This window comes from Ostrinia furnacalis, unplaced genomic scaffold (assembly GCF_004193835.3).
Source record: "Ostrinia furnacalis isolate ACB-3 unplaced genomic scaffold, ASM419383v2 OfSCF2847, whole genome shotgun sequence".
Lineage (NCBI taxonomy): Eukaryota > Metazoa > Arthropoda > Insecta > Lepidoptera > Crambidae > Ostrinia > Ostrinia furnacalis.
Genome location: NW_021133086.1, coordinates 219,399 through 232,860, shown reverse-complemented (window position 1 = coordinate 232,860; position 13,462 = coordinate 219,399). Strand labels below are relative to the sequence as shown.

Here is a 13,462-nt window from a genome sequence, read left to right as displayed (position 1 = left end):
TGATAGTTTCATATTTAATAAGAAAAATTTTTAATGTAATTGGAATGTAGCTTAGGTAAGGTATGTATCACAATCTGTTAAATCTAACGCCTACTTATTCAAGGATAATTTTCTCACACTTCTTTATTCTTTTAGAGATAAACTATTCACGTGAATTTAAATTGTAAGTTTCTTTGATAACTCAAGGGAACATATTTGTATTCTGTTTCCTTTTAAATACTTTGTCCATGGAATGTAAAGCAAATGGGTCATAATAGTGACAAGGTTTTTCGCGATTGTAGGTTGATAAGCTTTCTATTTTGTATTCGCCTTTCAAGGATACTATTCTCATATTTTAGACGAAGGAGGTAAGACGTCTTTATCGATCCCTACTTCGTGTTGTTGAATTGTATTAAAGTAATCGTTTCTTTACAATTAACGATTTTCCGTTATAAGACCTGAAGTTTTTATCTTTATTTTACAGCTGGCAACAAAAACGTTAACTTTCAAACCTTAATAGCTTACGGCCAAACTTTTAATCGGTCAAGTGAGAGCTTTGGAGTGTCACAAGGGTGGCTACTGACCTTGAAGGGCGTATCTTTTGGCACGGCTCTCCCCGAAGCCGACTTTGTCTCGAACACCGCAACGGGGCAGGGACATCACTTTTGTCGTCTCTTCATCCAATTCACCTGTAAATAACACTTATTATTTAGATACCTGATCAAGTAGAGAAATAAGTAAGAGTACCTACCTACGTTTCTAAGGATTTATATTCCTCATTTTAAATTAGTAAAGTCGTGTCGAAAAGCTCGAGTTAATTTTATCTATTTCTTACAAGCTTAAGTAATCTAATCGAATGCCTAACATCTTCGATATTTCAAAAGCATGTAAATTAAACAAGAAGTACCTATTTTCAACATAACCTAATAATGTACCTTTATCTATTGTCTTGTATGCCACCCTAGAGGAAAACTACTAATAGTTAATTTACCGGTTGTCCGCAATTTATTTCTGCCTGCTTAATTTTAGACTCACAACACGCGTAAAAAGGTGCAAATCTGCAAACGCAAGGGACAAAACCCAAAGTTTTTATCACAACAGATGACGCGGAAGTAATTACACGACCACATCAAATAAATAACAAACCACAGGCGGAAAACGGTGAGCAAACAGGAACAACGCCAATTGACGCCGGTCCGATGCTTCTAGTTCTGATCTGTGACCAATTTATAAATACTCATACGTCAAAACAATGCTACAAATGTGGGAACACCTCATAGATATGCTTGCGTAGGCAAGACAGGAAAATTAAAGCATCTTCATTAATTTTAACGAATATATTCCATACACTCATTATGTTGACGCAAATCGGTAGGCCACTATGAGTAATAAAGCTTAATTGGCACGGGTAAATAACCATAATAAATTATGAATCAATCAGGTAGGTACCTAGAATGTCATCAAGGTACTTTTGAACTTGAAATATGTCGAAAGCCGGTGACAATGGAAGCAGTTTCCTCAATTTCAGCTTGACTTGAACATGGCAAACGATCGCAATCAAATAATTATGTTTCTCATGCAAACTATTACAAATCGATGCATAATGCAGGTGCTATTGACACTAATGCCTTCGTTAAAGATGCTTTATTGTTAACGACTCATAGCGCAGTCCGTAGCATACCGTCAAACTCGTGCAATGACCAGTGTTGAATTATGTATATGTGCGTTATTTGCTTACATAACAACGCCCCGTGGACTCATGTATGCTACTTCTCGTGTCAAGGCACGTAAACGCGCACTGAGCGACACGAGTCCAGCCCACTTAATGCCACTGTCTATATGCTAATAGTCACACTAGGTACACAATTTAGTCGTTTTTAGGATTTATAACGACGTTATAATACCTCTATCCAAAAACTAAAAAGGTACTTAATATGACCGTGACGCTGCTCAAGAATTCTTACAATTTTTTTTATGATCTTTAAAATAAGTCTAATTTCTGATCCTGGATAGTAAATTCATTAACTATTCGCATCGAGAATTACGCTTCATAACAAAGTGAGGAAAATAGGTAACGTGCGGAAACAGAAGTCGGAGGTAGAATAATATTGGTCATATTGGCATTAGGCTAGGTATTATCTTATACCTAGATGTCCCATAGCACTTTACATATGCGCATCGCATGCGTGTCTTACAGCAACACGAGAATTTCCATGGCCACTCAATTGCAGAGCTGGAGTAACGAGCGGTCTTCCGAGCTGGTACTCGGAGAGCATGCAAGGTCAAGGCCCCACGGATGTGGGCTAATTATTACGTAAACCCTCGCAACCCAAGAAACGCACGGTCATGTTCCGACGTTGACATGTGGCATTGCTATGCGAACACCAGTGTGTTACTATAATTACATAATGGTTGACTAGACGGTAATTAATCAGAAGATGTATTTTGCGGTACAAGTCACGTAGATTGGAATACGAAAAATGAACAAAGCTGTGGTACAAAGGCATTAGCTGAAACTACTTCTTTACCTATTAGGTTTCGATTGAGTGCCAATGTAACTTATCATGGCATAGATTCTAAATGAAAACCCAAACAGTTGAAATAGAATCGATCAATAACGATTGAGTAACGCTCAATCTCTTTCTGTAAATGAACCTAACAATAGATACCTACTGATAGTTTTGTAACTATGCAAATCAAATCGATTTAAGTTTATGGTCGCTTTCGCTGACCGAGATTGGCAGAAAATTGTACTCGATTGAATCTATCAGATCAAGTTACAGTGGAATGATATCGTGAGTATCTAGGTACATTAACGAAACTGGCATTTCCCATCGAAGTTATAATATAAATTATAGTTATTTGATTTAATAAGTTTGTGGGTTTTTCCGATTAAATCAAACCTGATTACCAAAATAAAAAGTTTGTTCTTCTACTATGTAACTATCTACAAAAATTATCCTAGGTATTTCTTTAATTTCATCCGGTCTAAAAATTTTCGGCAATGGTTTTTGTATTTCCTCTTTAGCTATGTAAGATTTTACTGTAAAAACTGATTCATCAGATTTAAATATTTTCTTGCGAACTATCCACATGCTGTTCATGTGGATAATCCTAATAAGATAATACTGTGACTAATCATAAGTTAACACTATGTAGTGGTGATATGTAAAACTTACCTGTAGCATTCAAACCAGCGAAGCTCTGGAACTCGGCGATGGCTCGTCGCCACGAACTCTCGTCCATGATGTGTCCACTCGAGGGGTTCCGTACCGACGGGCTAAGGTACCCGTACTGCGCCAGGTACATCTGGAAATACGCGTCGTCGTCAAACTGCCGCATCCATGATGGATTTGGGCTCCTGTTGTCTTATGCACACAGATCCGTGCAGGTGCGTAAAGCAACTAGGTGCAACTACGTGTTTAACTTAAACTACAAAGGTATCACTACATTTTATGCGGACATGGAATCAAATAGAAAGCAGTAAATTTTCTCTGAAACTAGGGCGCGACTCTACCAAATGACAGTCAAAGTCTATTACGATTTAATACGTAAACAATATTCAGTGAGTCGTGAACAGCAAAATAAGAACAGTTACGATGAAATTGTCTTATCTGCTGAAGAACAATATTTTGCAAGTCTGACTTGAGTTTTGAAAGTTTTCATTTAGTCATCGTTCTTAATTACAGTTGGTATTACGGTAATTTTAACTAAGCTAATCTCATCCTTTACGACATGGATTTCCAACTCGCTAATTTGCTTGCACAGATCTCGTTTATCTCCGATGTAGTGCTTACATGATAATTATCACTTGACATCGCAAGGTCACTCAACCATTGTCTATTGGTTGATAAAGATAACTAGTTAGGCGTCGCAAGCGCAGGCGACGGCATGTCAATGTTTATTAGGACCATTATAAATACGAGCTGGTTTATGCGTTCTTTGTTTTATCTCGGATGGTTTGAGTAATCGTTAAGGTTGAGGAAGAAAGTTAATGGTTAGTGTAGGTAGTTTCATAAAGCCAAAAATGAGTCATAAGTGGTTGATATCCCAACTAATATTATAAATGCGAAAGTATCTCTGTCTGTCTGTCTGTCTGTCTGTCTGTCTGTCTGTCTGTCTGTTACGCTTTCCCGCTTAAACCTCGCAACCGATTTTGATGAAATTTGGCATAGAGATAGTTTGAGTCCCGGGAAAGAACATAGGATAGTTTTTATCCCGGTTTTTGAAACAGGGACGCGCGCGATAAAGTTTTTCTGTGACAGACAAAATTCCACGCGGGCGAAGCCGCGGGCGGAAAGCTAGTGATGGTATATAGTCACAAAGTGCTCAAGAAAAGGAGACATAAACGGCCTTGGGAGGTGGCAGGCGGAGTCGGCGCGTGCGCCGCATCACAATGCGCACGCATCTCCGCCTGGTATAGACAACTCTTTGTTCTCCCTCCGGGGAATATTCACAATAACGTGACAACACCTCAGTCAATACCCCCAAAAGCCCACCTTTATTATTGTTTGCCGATGCCGAGTGAATGCTAACAAACTAAAAGATTTATCTATTTGTGCAGCAAACGATCTGATTCTATTTTGATGATAATGAGCTAAAAATATCCAGTCTGAAAAACAAATGGGTCACAACAGCAGTTCTGACGAACTGCTAATGTCGTTTAGTCGTCAAGAAAGCACACACAAGATTATTATTGCACGCAATCATGACTCATAATACCTACTCAAGTTAAAATTATTTCAATTCGAAGGATCATATTCTGAAGGCGTGGACCGTGATCACGATTGTCATTAAAAACTTGATAGAACTTTTTGAATCATCGTTCTCCATATTTAATACCATTTAAATGCAAATTCTCTCACATTTTCCATGAAAGTACATGATTTAATAATATTAAAATAATACCATAGAAATGTTTCATACTGACTTTAATTGTTTTCTTAGGCGGACCCAATTATATTTAAGTAGAACTTTAATCAAGTTTCTACAACTTAGTTGTTGTTGTATACTACTTTGATTGCCCATCTGTTTACATCCAACGGCAAACTCTTAATGCTTGATTGTCAAACGACCTTTTAATTTCAAATGACTGTTAGATGATTCACAGGTGCCTCATTTTGTACCTTTTAATGTGTTTGGGGCCGTTGACCCCAAAAGCAAAGTGCGTTACACGCATACAGCACCTAAGTACATATTATCGTCACAATATAAACACCTAATAATTAGTAAGTTCAACTGAAATAACTTTTTTAACTTATTTCACTTGCTCTCTACGCTTGTTCATAAAATGCGTATTTTTTTATGTAACAGTGACATGCAAAGCCGGCGATCGCTGATCAATATTAAAAGTAGCATGGAAGTGGCAAAATCGTTATAATGGCTGAAATTCCTTGAAAAGTAGTTAATACAACGATATTTTGTAAAACAATTGCTCTACCAACATTGTAAATAAAATATTCCTAAGAAACTTCCATAACATTACAAGATTATGACTCAAAATATTCGAAACAATTGCCAAAATGCCTCAAATGATTCCCCAATTGTATAACAAAGACGTACCCATATCGGGGTCAGTGTGCCCCCATAACGGTCGGAGCCTGCGCCTGTGTCGTCCTACAGACCCACTTGCATGTAAATTTCGCCTCGAGACACACTCACGTCCATACATCAAAGCTAACAGACGGCGCTAATTGGCAAAAGTACTCGCATCGGTTATCCTATAATTCGAGGAAGGCGAAAATAAATCTGCTCGGAACACGGTCAACAGTTGTACAGCGTTTCTGTGTCAGTTAATAAGTAAGTTGTTTCTGTGAATACTTAAGTTTTAAGTTTACTTTCATCTGTAATCAGTTTACAATTTCGGTTGTTGAGATTTTTCACTTGGGTTTTTTTTTTATAATGAACAATTTATATACAAGAAGGTCTAGTTAACATCTAATGAGGATCAGTACTGTTGTAGAAAATTCAATAAAACTAGTATCTACGTTAATCTTTAAGACATAAGAAAGATATATCTTTTTGAATTATCCAAATCGGACCATTACTTACGAAGATATTAAGTAATAAACATAGGCCGTTTTTGCCGCTAAAAGTCAACGTACGCAGGGCCGCGTGACGTCATTATATCCGAATCGAGCGCAGCCGGCGTACTATTGGGATGGAAAATATTTTTTTCCAGCTAAACCATCAGTTTTAGAAAAAAACTTTTAATAACATTTATGCATCAAAATAAAGTAACCTATCGACCAGTAATTTTAAAAAATAAAAATTGTGAAGCAGAGTGTATCTGCCTCAGCTATACCTTATTGTTAGAAGTAAATAAATTAATACTTATACATTTTTATATTTTACTTGGAAGAAGATGTGACTCTAACAACACTTATGAACACTTTATTTGAATAAATCGCCAAATATACCACCGCGGAGACCCCAATCGCGTCTCTGCGTTCCATTGAATCGTATGAGCGTATGGATTTTTTGCGTTATTTTTCACAATTTCTATTTTTAAAATTACCTATCGATAGCTTACTTTATTCTGATGAATATATGTCATTACAAGTTTTTCTCTCAAACTGATAGTTTGGCTAGAAAAAAATATTTTCTATCCACGCAGTACGCCGGCAGCGTTCGAATCGGATACAGTGACGTCAACGGTCCCGCGCCGGGCGGTCAGTGAACTTTTTAGTAATTTGGCCATAACTTCGTCAATTTTTGTCGTAGAACAAAAATTTTTGGACTGTGTATTAAGGATTTCTTAGCCCTATAAATCTGCATTCACAGCTAAAAATCGAAATGATCCTCATTAAACGGTTCCTAATAATGAAGAAAGTAAGGATCGGGATTTTGCTATTTCAAAGATATGTTATACCTTTGAAATGTAGCTATTTCAGTTGAAGGAAATATGTTTTGTGGTTGGCTAAATAGTAAATAGGTAGGTACTCAGCTATTTTAGATGAAGGTACATAATATATTTTGCGGTTGACTCAATACTCTATTATTCTCCGATACCCTAATTAAATGTAAACAAAAATATGTCAATAACATCCTCCTCGCCTATTAATTTTAATCGCGGTCTTTATCATATTACTTCCTGGCTAAGTAAATAATTTCCGGACGACACACATTTGTTTACTTTGTGCGTAAGTGGCTGAATCAGTGTCCACCTTACGTATCGAGAGATAGTAAAACAAAGTAAATTAGTCCAAGTGTGAATATGACTCATTGGTCTTCGTTTTATTGCCGTACATCCTGCGATTTTTTTCTAGTATATACACACATAGTAGTATTGTTATGTGTACACCAATCATTATCTGTGGTTTTGGCTGTAGAAAAATGTAGAGTTGTGTACTTGTATGGAAACAATATCTGAAGCTTTTATTTCAATGTTTATGTTATTAAAATACTCCTTAGTTAAAGTTACAGCCAATCATTGCTAAGAAAAAATGCCTTGTTTGTTCACTGTACCCAGTTTTCTTATAAAAAACAATTTATTACCCATCCTAACCATATTCAATGTTACAACATCACATATTTTAACTAGCAGGTTCTTTATTATGTAGACGCCATAGTCTGTGAATGCAGTTTTCTGCATAAAGGTAAAAATCATAATAACAACTTATTCATGTTGCAGCGTGATCAGGAAAATAGAATGATTGAAAATCCCAGAATGATGAGCAATTATCGAGGTAATTAGAAGACTATTAAGCATTTGTCAATCATTCATCAGAGATCTTAGTCAGATTATCGAAATCAATCCATTAACGATGTAACCGATGATGACACTAATTGGTCTTCTTTTTCTGTAGAGATTTTCGTAGTAGGTATAAAAGAGTCTTAAGTATTTCTTAAAGCACAATCGTAACAATGAAGCAATTACTTAGCTAATCTGCAGATGTAATATTAATCAGTATTACTTAACACGTTGAGTGCGAAACCAGGTCTATAGACCTTGTGTACGTCTCGCTTACCGTGCGGCTAAGAAAATTATAGTCTTCCTTGTCGTGCGAAAGGCATAACTTCAATTGGGTCCGGAGTAGGAAAGTGATGAATATANGCTCGGTGTTTCTTTTCGAGATCGAACCAGAAATGAGGAGATTCGGAAACGAACTAAAGTTGCCTGACATTTATAGCGATCGGATTACCAAGCTAAAAACCCAACTACGACAAAAAACGACGCTGAAAAAGTATAAAACAAGATTTTCAGAATACTGAACTGAACAAAGTTGCTAATGTAGTTGCATAGTAATTTTCACGTTTGGAAAGGCGTAGTCACACGTTACATATACCTACCTACCGTAGCACTTTTACAACGTGTGACTACGCCTTTCCAAACGTGAAAATTACTATGCAACTACATTAGCAACTTTGTTCAGTTCAGTATTCTGAAAATCTTGTTTTATACTTTTTCAGCGTCGTTTTTTGTCGTAGTTGGGTTTTTAGCTTGGTAATCCGATCGCTATAAATGTCAGGCAACTTTAGTTCGTTTCCGAATCTCCTCATTTCTGGTTCGATCTCGAAAAGAAACACCGAGCATAGCACTCTCACCATGGTGTGCAACTTTGAGCTTATTATAAGGCCTTATAGTAAGAGGCCACGTTTCCGAACCGTGTGTTATCACTACTGGTAACACACACTGATTGTAGACTTTCGTCTTTAGGCACTGAAGTGTTTTGGTCGAAAAGATGTTATGTAGTTTCCCGAACGCTGCCCAGCCGAGTTGAATTCGACATATTATTACATCTCCCTGCCTCACAGCTCGCTGCAGAGGAATCGCAGAGGAATCGCCCTCGTGTTCAACCAGGCTCAAAGACCTTCTCATAGTCTAAGAACGCCAAGCATATAGGCAAGTTAGACTCTTCGGTCTTCTGTATAACCTGCCGTAGCGTATAGATGCGGTTTAACACGTTGAGTGCGAAACCAGGTCTATAGACCTTGTGTACGTCTCGCTTACCGTGCGGCTAAGAAAATTATAGTCTTCCTTGTCGTGCGAAAGGCATAACTTCAATTGGGTCCGGTGTAGGAATGTGATGAATATACAGGGTGTTTGGCGCATCGTGTGCCAAAATGATTTGGTGGATAGAATGGGTCATTTCCTATATTTTCAGCCCCCATAACACGTTCCATACCAGGCGGCTACTTTTATATTATTTTTTTTAGTAATTTCACCAAAATACCCAAATCGCATCATTTAATTTCGATTTAAAAAAAAACTACAAGGCGTAGCCTCAAAGTAAATATTTTGTTTTGGCGTGCATTGATGTAGGGTTGCATCAAATCTTAATTTACTGACAAATATCATCTAGTTTTTTTTAAATTCAGCTTTGAAATTTTCCGAAAAGTTAAAAATGCACTGAACATTTAAGTTTACATAGCTATAAAAAAATTAATAAAAGAGATAGCGATCTTCGGATTTTATCAAAACTTCTCTAGTCTATCCCCATTTAAACGGTACACTAATCTTGTTTAAATAACAACAATAACTTCACAAATTCCTTAAATTAGTGCATTGACTCTACTCGGACTGATTTGCGAAATTTGTGTTTATAGCCCCTTTTGTGTGAATAGCACGTTATTAAACACCTAACAGGTAAAAATTATTTATCTTATGCAATGTAAAAACCTTTTCCCTTTCGTATTTCAATGTGGATTTCTTGAAATTAAAGACGAAAATAATTATAAGAGAAACAAACAAAATCAAAACTGCAAATTGATTATAATTTAATTTGCTACACGATTTATTGCTAATTTAAATAGTTTTTCGTGACAAACATTTGAAATTGTAACTAAATGTTATTAAATAATATGTTTTCTTTAAATATAGCTTATTTAAGTATTTATGCACGTTTGTCTTATTTGTAAAATATTTAGACTAAATTATTAAAACATCTTTGTTTGTTACTTTTTAAAAATTTTATTAAAACTTAATTAAAACTATCGATATTTGTATTTCACATCCCTAGAATACCCACCAGACTTCCCTACTTCAGTGCGGCACAGGGTGCATATGCCTTGTATTTTGAATATAGCTATATTTTTTATACTAAACAAGTTATTCACGAACGCCTTCAGGTGTATGTCAATAAATGCATTATTATTAATATTCAAAGAAAAAAAACACAATATCTATTAACATGAAGCCAAAAATAAAATTAATATATCTTAAATGTTACAAGGTCTTTAAGCCTTGTGCCGCCACAATGTAAGTTTTAATACCAGGTTTACTGACCTTGTACCGAAGGAATGGAAAGTATTAGAAAGTTACTGCCGCAGCAAAGGTGTTAAATACATCAATAACATGAGCTTAAATGGAACTTTTTAGTCTTTCGTACTATGTTATTAAAAGTTCATCAATCATGACTGATTCTAGATTTTTCCTTTTAATTCTGTTTTTCTATTGTACTGCTGCATATACAATACACATGTGGCACATCACAACGATTATCTACACGATTACGTGTAAGCCATGAGGGTACTTAATGACGCCGTTTATGATTGCGTACGTCGTTATTGTTGAATAACTGACATTGTAGTTTGAATGGTTGGTATGGCAGGCGATTCAGGTTTATAAAGTTCCGAAGGTTATTTTACGCGGTCAATTTTTTTGAGTTTCCCTTGAACTTTACTTTTTTGGCTACAGTTTTTGCTATGAAATTTTCAGCTGAGAGTGTAGTCATATCGATCAACTCTATACTACTGAATATTTTATAATATTTATATATATTATATTTTATATAATATTCGATATTTTACTAGATATATCATCATACTTATTTGATTACAATGATTTGATTGATGAAGCAAAAAAAGTATCTTTTTGGCTCCATTTGTGGCTATAAATCTCTGACTAATGTGATGTAAAATAGTGAATAATCAATCAATTATATCACCAGCCATCTCAATTTATCGAATACCAACACTATGAATCAACGGTAACGCTACTTTGAATAAAAAGTACCTACGATTCCATAGAAAATAATGGTTATTATGACAGTGGAATATAATGTTATTGTAGTTTTTTTCTGACTACGTCACGGTGCTCTGTATCAGTAAACACAGCCCTAATAAGCGTTGTTGTTAAATATGATGCGCGGGCGCACGCAACATCGTTCTAGGAAGTGCATCTGCAGTGATACACCGATATGCCTAGGAGAACAGATGCTACACGTGTATAACTTCCTCGTGACTTATAAGGTAGAGCTTTAATAAGCTTTTTAATTACTCTGAAACTTTTTGGAGTCATTAAGATACGCGACGGAAATGAAAAAATACCTCAAAATGAGTTTTATAATTTCCAATAGATACGGGTTATACATATTATAAAAAAAAATATTGAGTTTGAATTTTTTTTCCTAATCATTTAAGTTATTTATTTATAGTTGATTAATATTAATAATGTTAACATGCCTATGCGGTTTGGCTTATTTATTTGTTTGTAATCTTAACTCTAGTTCCTGAAAATCTAAACGTGAACTTGTTATCTTCGAATAACACTTGATCAAACAAATTCAAAAGTAAACAAAAGCCGTCAATTATTTCAATTAAGTGACAACGTAATGTCAACCCCATATTAAGTGGCCTGTGTATAGTGCAATAAATAACGAGTGCATTAAGCCAGTTAATGACCTAAGCACCCACGCAACCGCAGATCATCCAGTTTATATCTGCAATTACGATACCATTATCATACACTTGTCTAGATAAAAACTTACCAACTTTATTTCTAATTAAAAATAAACAAGTAATTAATCTTGACCCAATATGCAAAAAACATCCCTTCGTTAGCAATATAAAAACTACATAAAACATTTGTAATAACTAATGTGGCTTTATTTTTTTACTTTTTATCATGGAAAATTTCCTTAACTTAAATTGCAGTTCTGCGAGTTAAAAAATTGTGACATAATGACGAATATGACGCAAATTAAAACTCTATGTAGTTGAAACTAAGTAACCGATACCTAATAATTCCCACTTAATAAAAACATAATTTGTACATTCCAAGCTGCCATTTGAGATCAATAACTAAGCACCTGTCTATTAAATCAATCACAATTATACTATTTGTAAACAATACGGTTATGTAAAGTAGTTACAATTACTTAAACTTATCACGCAGTTGCATAAAACCTGCAATTTATGTCCACATGTAGGTGAATACCGTGATGGTCCCTGCGCATAACTGGGTCGGGCCAACTCGTGGACTATTAACAAAGTGTGGCATAATTAGGCCACATGTTAATAATTTATTGGATTGTTAATGATGTTATTGAAGATCATGATCTGCGCGTTTGTTTATGTAAACACTAGAAATTGATACATGTGCAGGTGATGGAATGCGTCGTATTTTTTCTTAATTAATTGGAGCTATTTACCTACTAAGTGATGTAAGTGGCGTATTTAGTTTTAAAGGAAATAAAAGATTAACCCTTTCAGTAATAAAAAAGTTACACGCGCGTTGAATAATGTTTAAAATGACATTATACCTACTAATCGTCACTTTAAACTAGGTTTCAATGCCCGTGGAACTTTTATTAGTAAAGGAGCTTTAATGTAATATTATGTACTGTATTATAGGTAGACAATTTACATTAACAAAAAAGGATGACCACAATGCTAATCATGATTTATATAAAGATGCGTATCAAGTTATTTATTGACCAGTTGAATATTTATAAAAGACGATGTGTTGTTGTACACTATTTAATATGTAACGTGTTTGCTTCATGTATGAGAGAATAGTTATAATAGGTCGGTCTCTTTGTCCCTTCGCAATAATTATAGGATGATACAAACATTATTTTATTTACTCGAACGTGAGCCGTTTCAGGAATGTCAGTTTAATGGGATGTTAATAGAATCGTAGGATCTTCGATATAAAAATAAATCGTAGTTAAATGTCCGCAATAGAACATTACATGAATGTTTAATTATCTGTCGATCCTCATGTTGTTTGTTATGTCGTGTATCTCCTTTTTATGTCAATGCAATAAGAAGTCTTTAACATTTTAATCAATCTCAAATTATAATTGCGGATTTTTTTTTTAATTCAAAGAACACTCCTGCCCAAGCCCAAGCCAGGTTTTATAGCTCTACCTACACAAACAGAGTTCAACAAACCGTGAAGTTTGTCAAATAATAACATATTTTTTGTGCCAAATTTCGCAAAAAAATTACCTACCTATACATATAAAACGCAATTTAGTAGCATGAGAATTATAATAGTTTGTGATGGTAAGTACAAAATATTAATCCACCCTGAAATCAGTGGCTGTATATTTTTTTGTATTGCTTCATTTTTTACAAGAAGTCAAGAAATCATGACAGTTTTATCGTAGCTACAAAGCTCCGCGAAGCAATCGTGAAATTGAATAGTCACGAATGTAACTTTGCCGTAGAATACCACTGTATAACTTTGTCATATTGTCTTTTTCAATGTCCACTTGCGACTTGCGTCCCCTGAACGGGCGACAAGTACGAACAG

The 13,462-nt window shown here is 35.2% G+C and overlaps 1 protein-coding gene across 11 annotated transcripts in view; it reads right to left on the bottom strand.

Annotated features, from left to right (window-relative positions):
* Positions 1–13,462, bottom strand: part of Mmp1 (matrix metalloproteinase 1) — a 34,335-nt gene that overhangs the window by 8,414 nt on the left and 12,459 nt on the right. For all 11 annotated transcript variants that reach the window (XR_003656232.1, XR_003656231.1, XR_003656233.1 and 8 more), the window contains exons 3-4: positions 3,159–3,288; positions 564–668 (exon numbers count right to left, since the gene is read on the bottom strand). Coding sequence is in view for 8 of the 11 variants with exons in the window: in XM_028309967.1 (XP_028165768.1) it covers positions 564–668; positions 3,159–3,288 (235 nt within the window). In the remaining 3 variants the exon portion in view is untranslated. The remainder of the gene's footprint in view (positions 1–563; positions 669–3,158; positions 3,289–13,462) is intronic.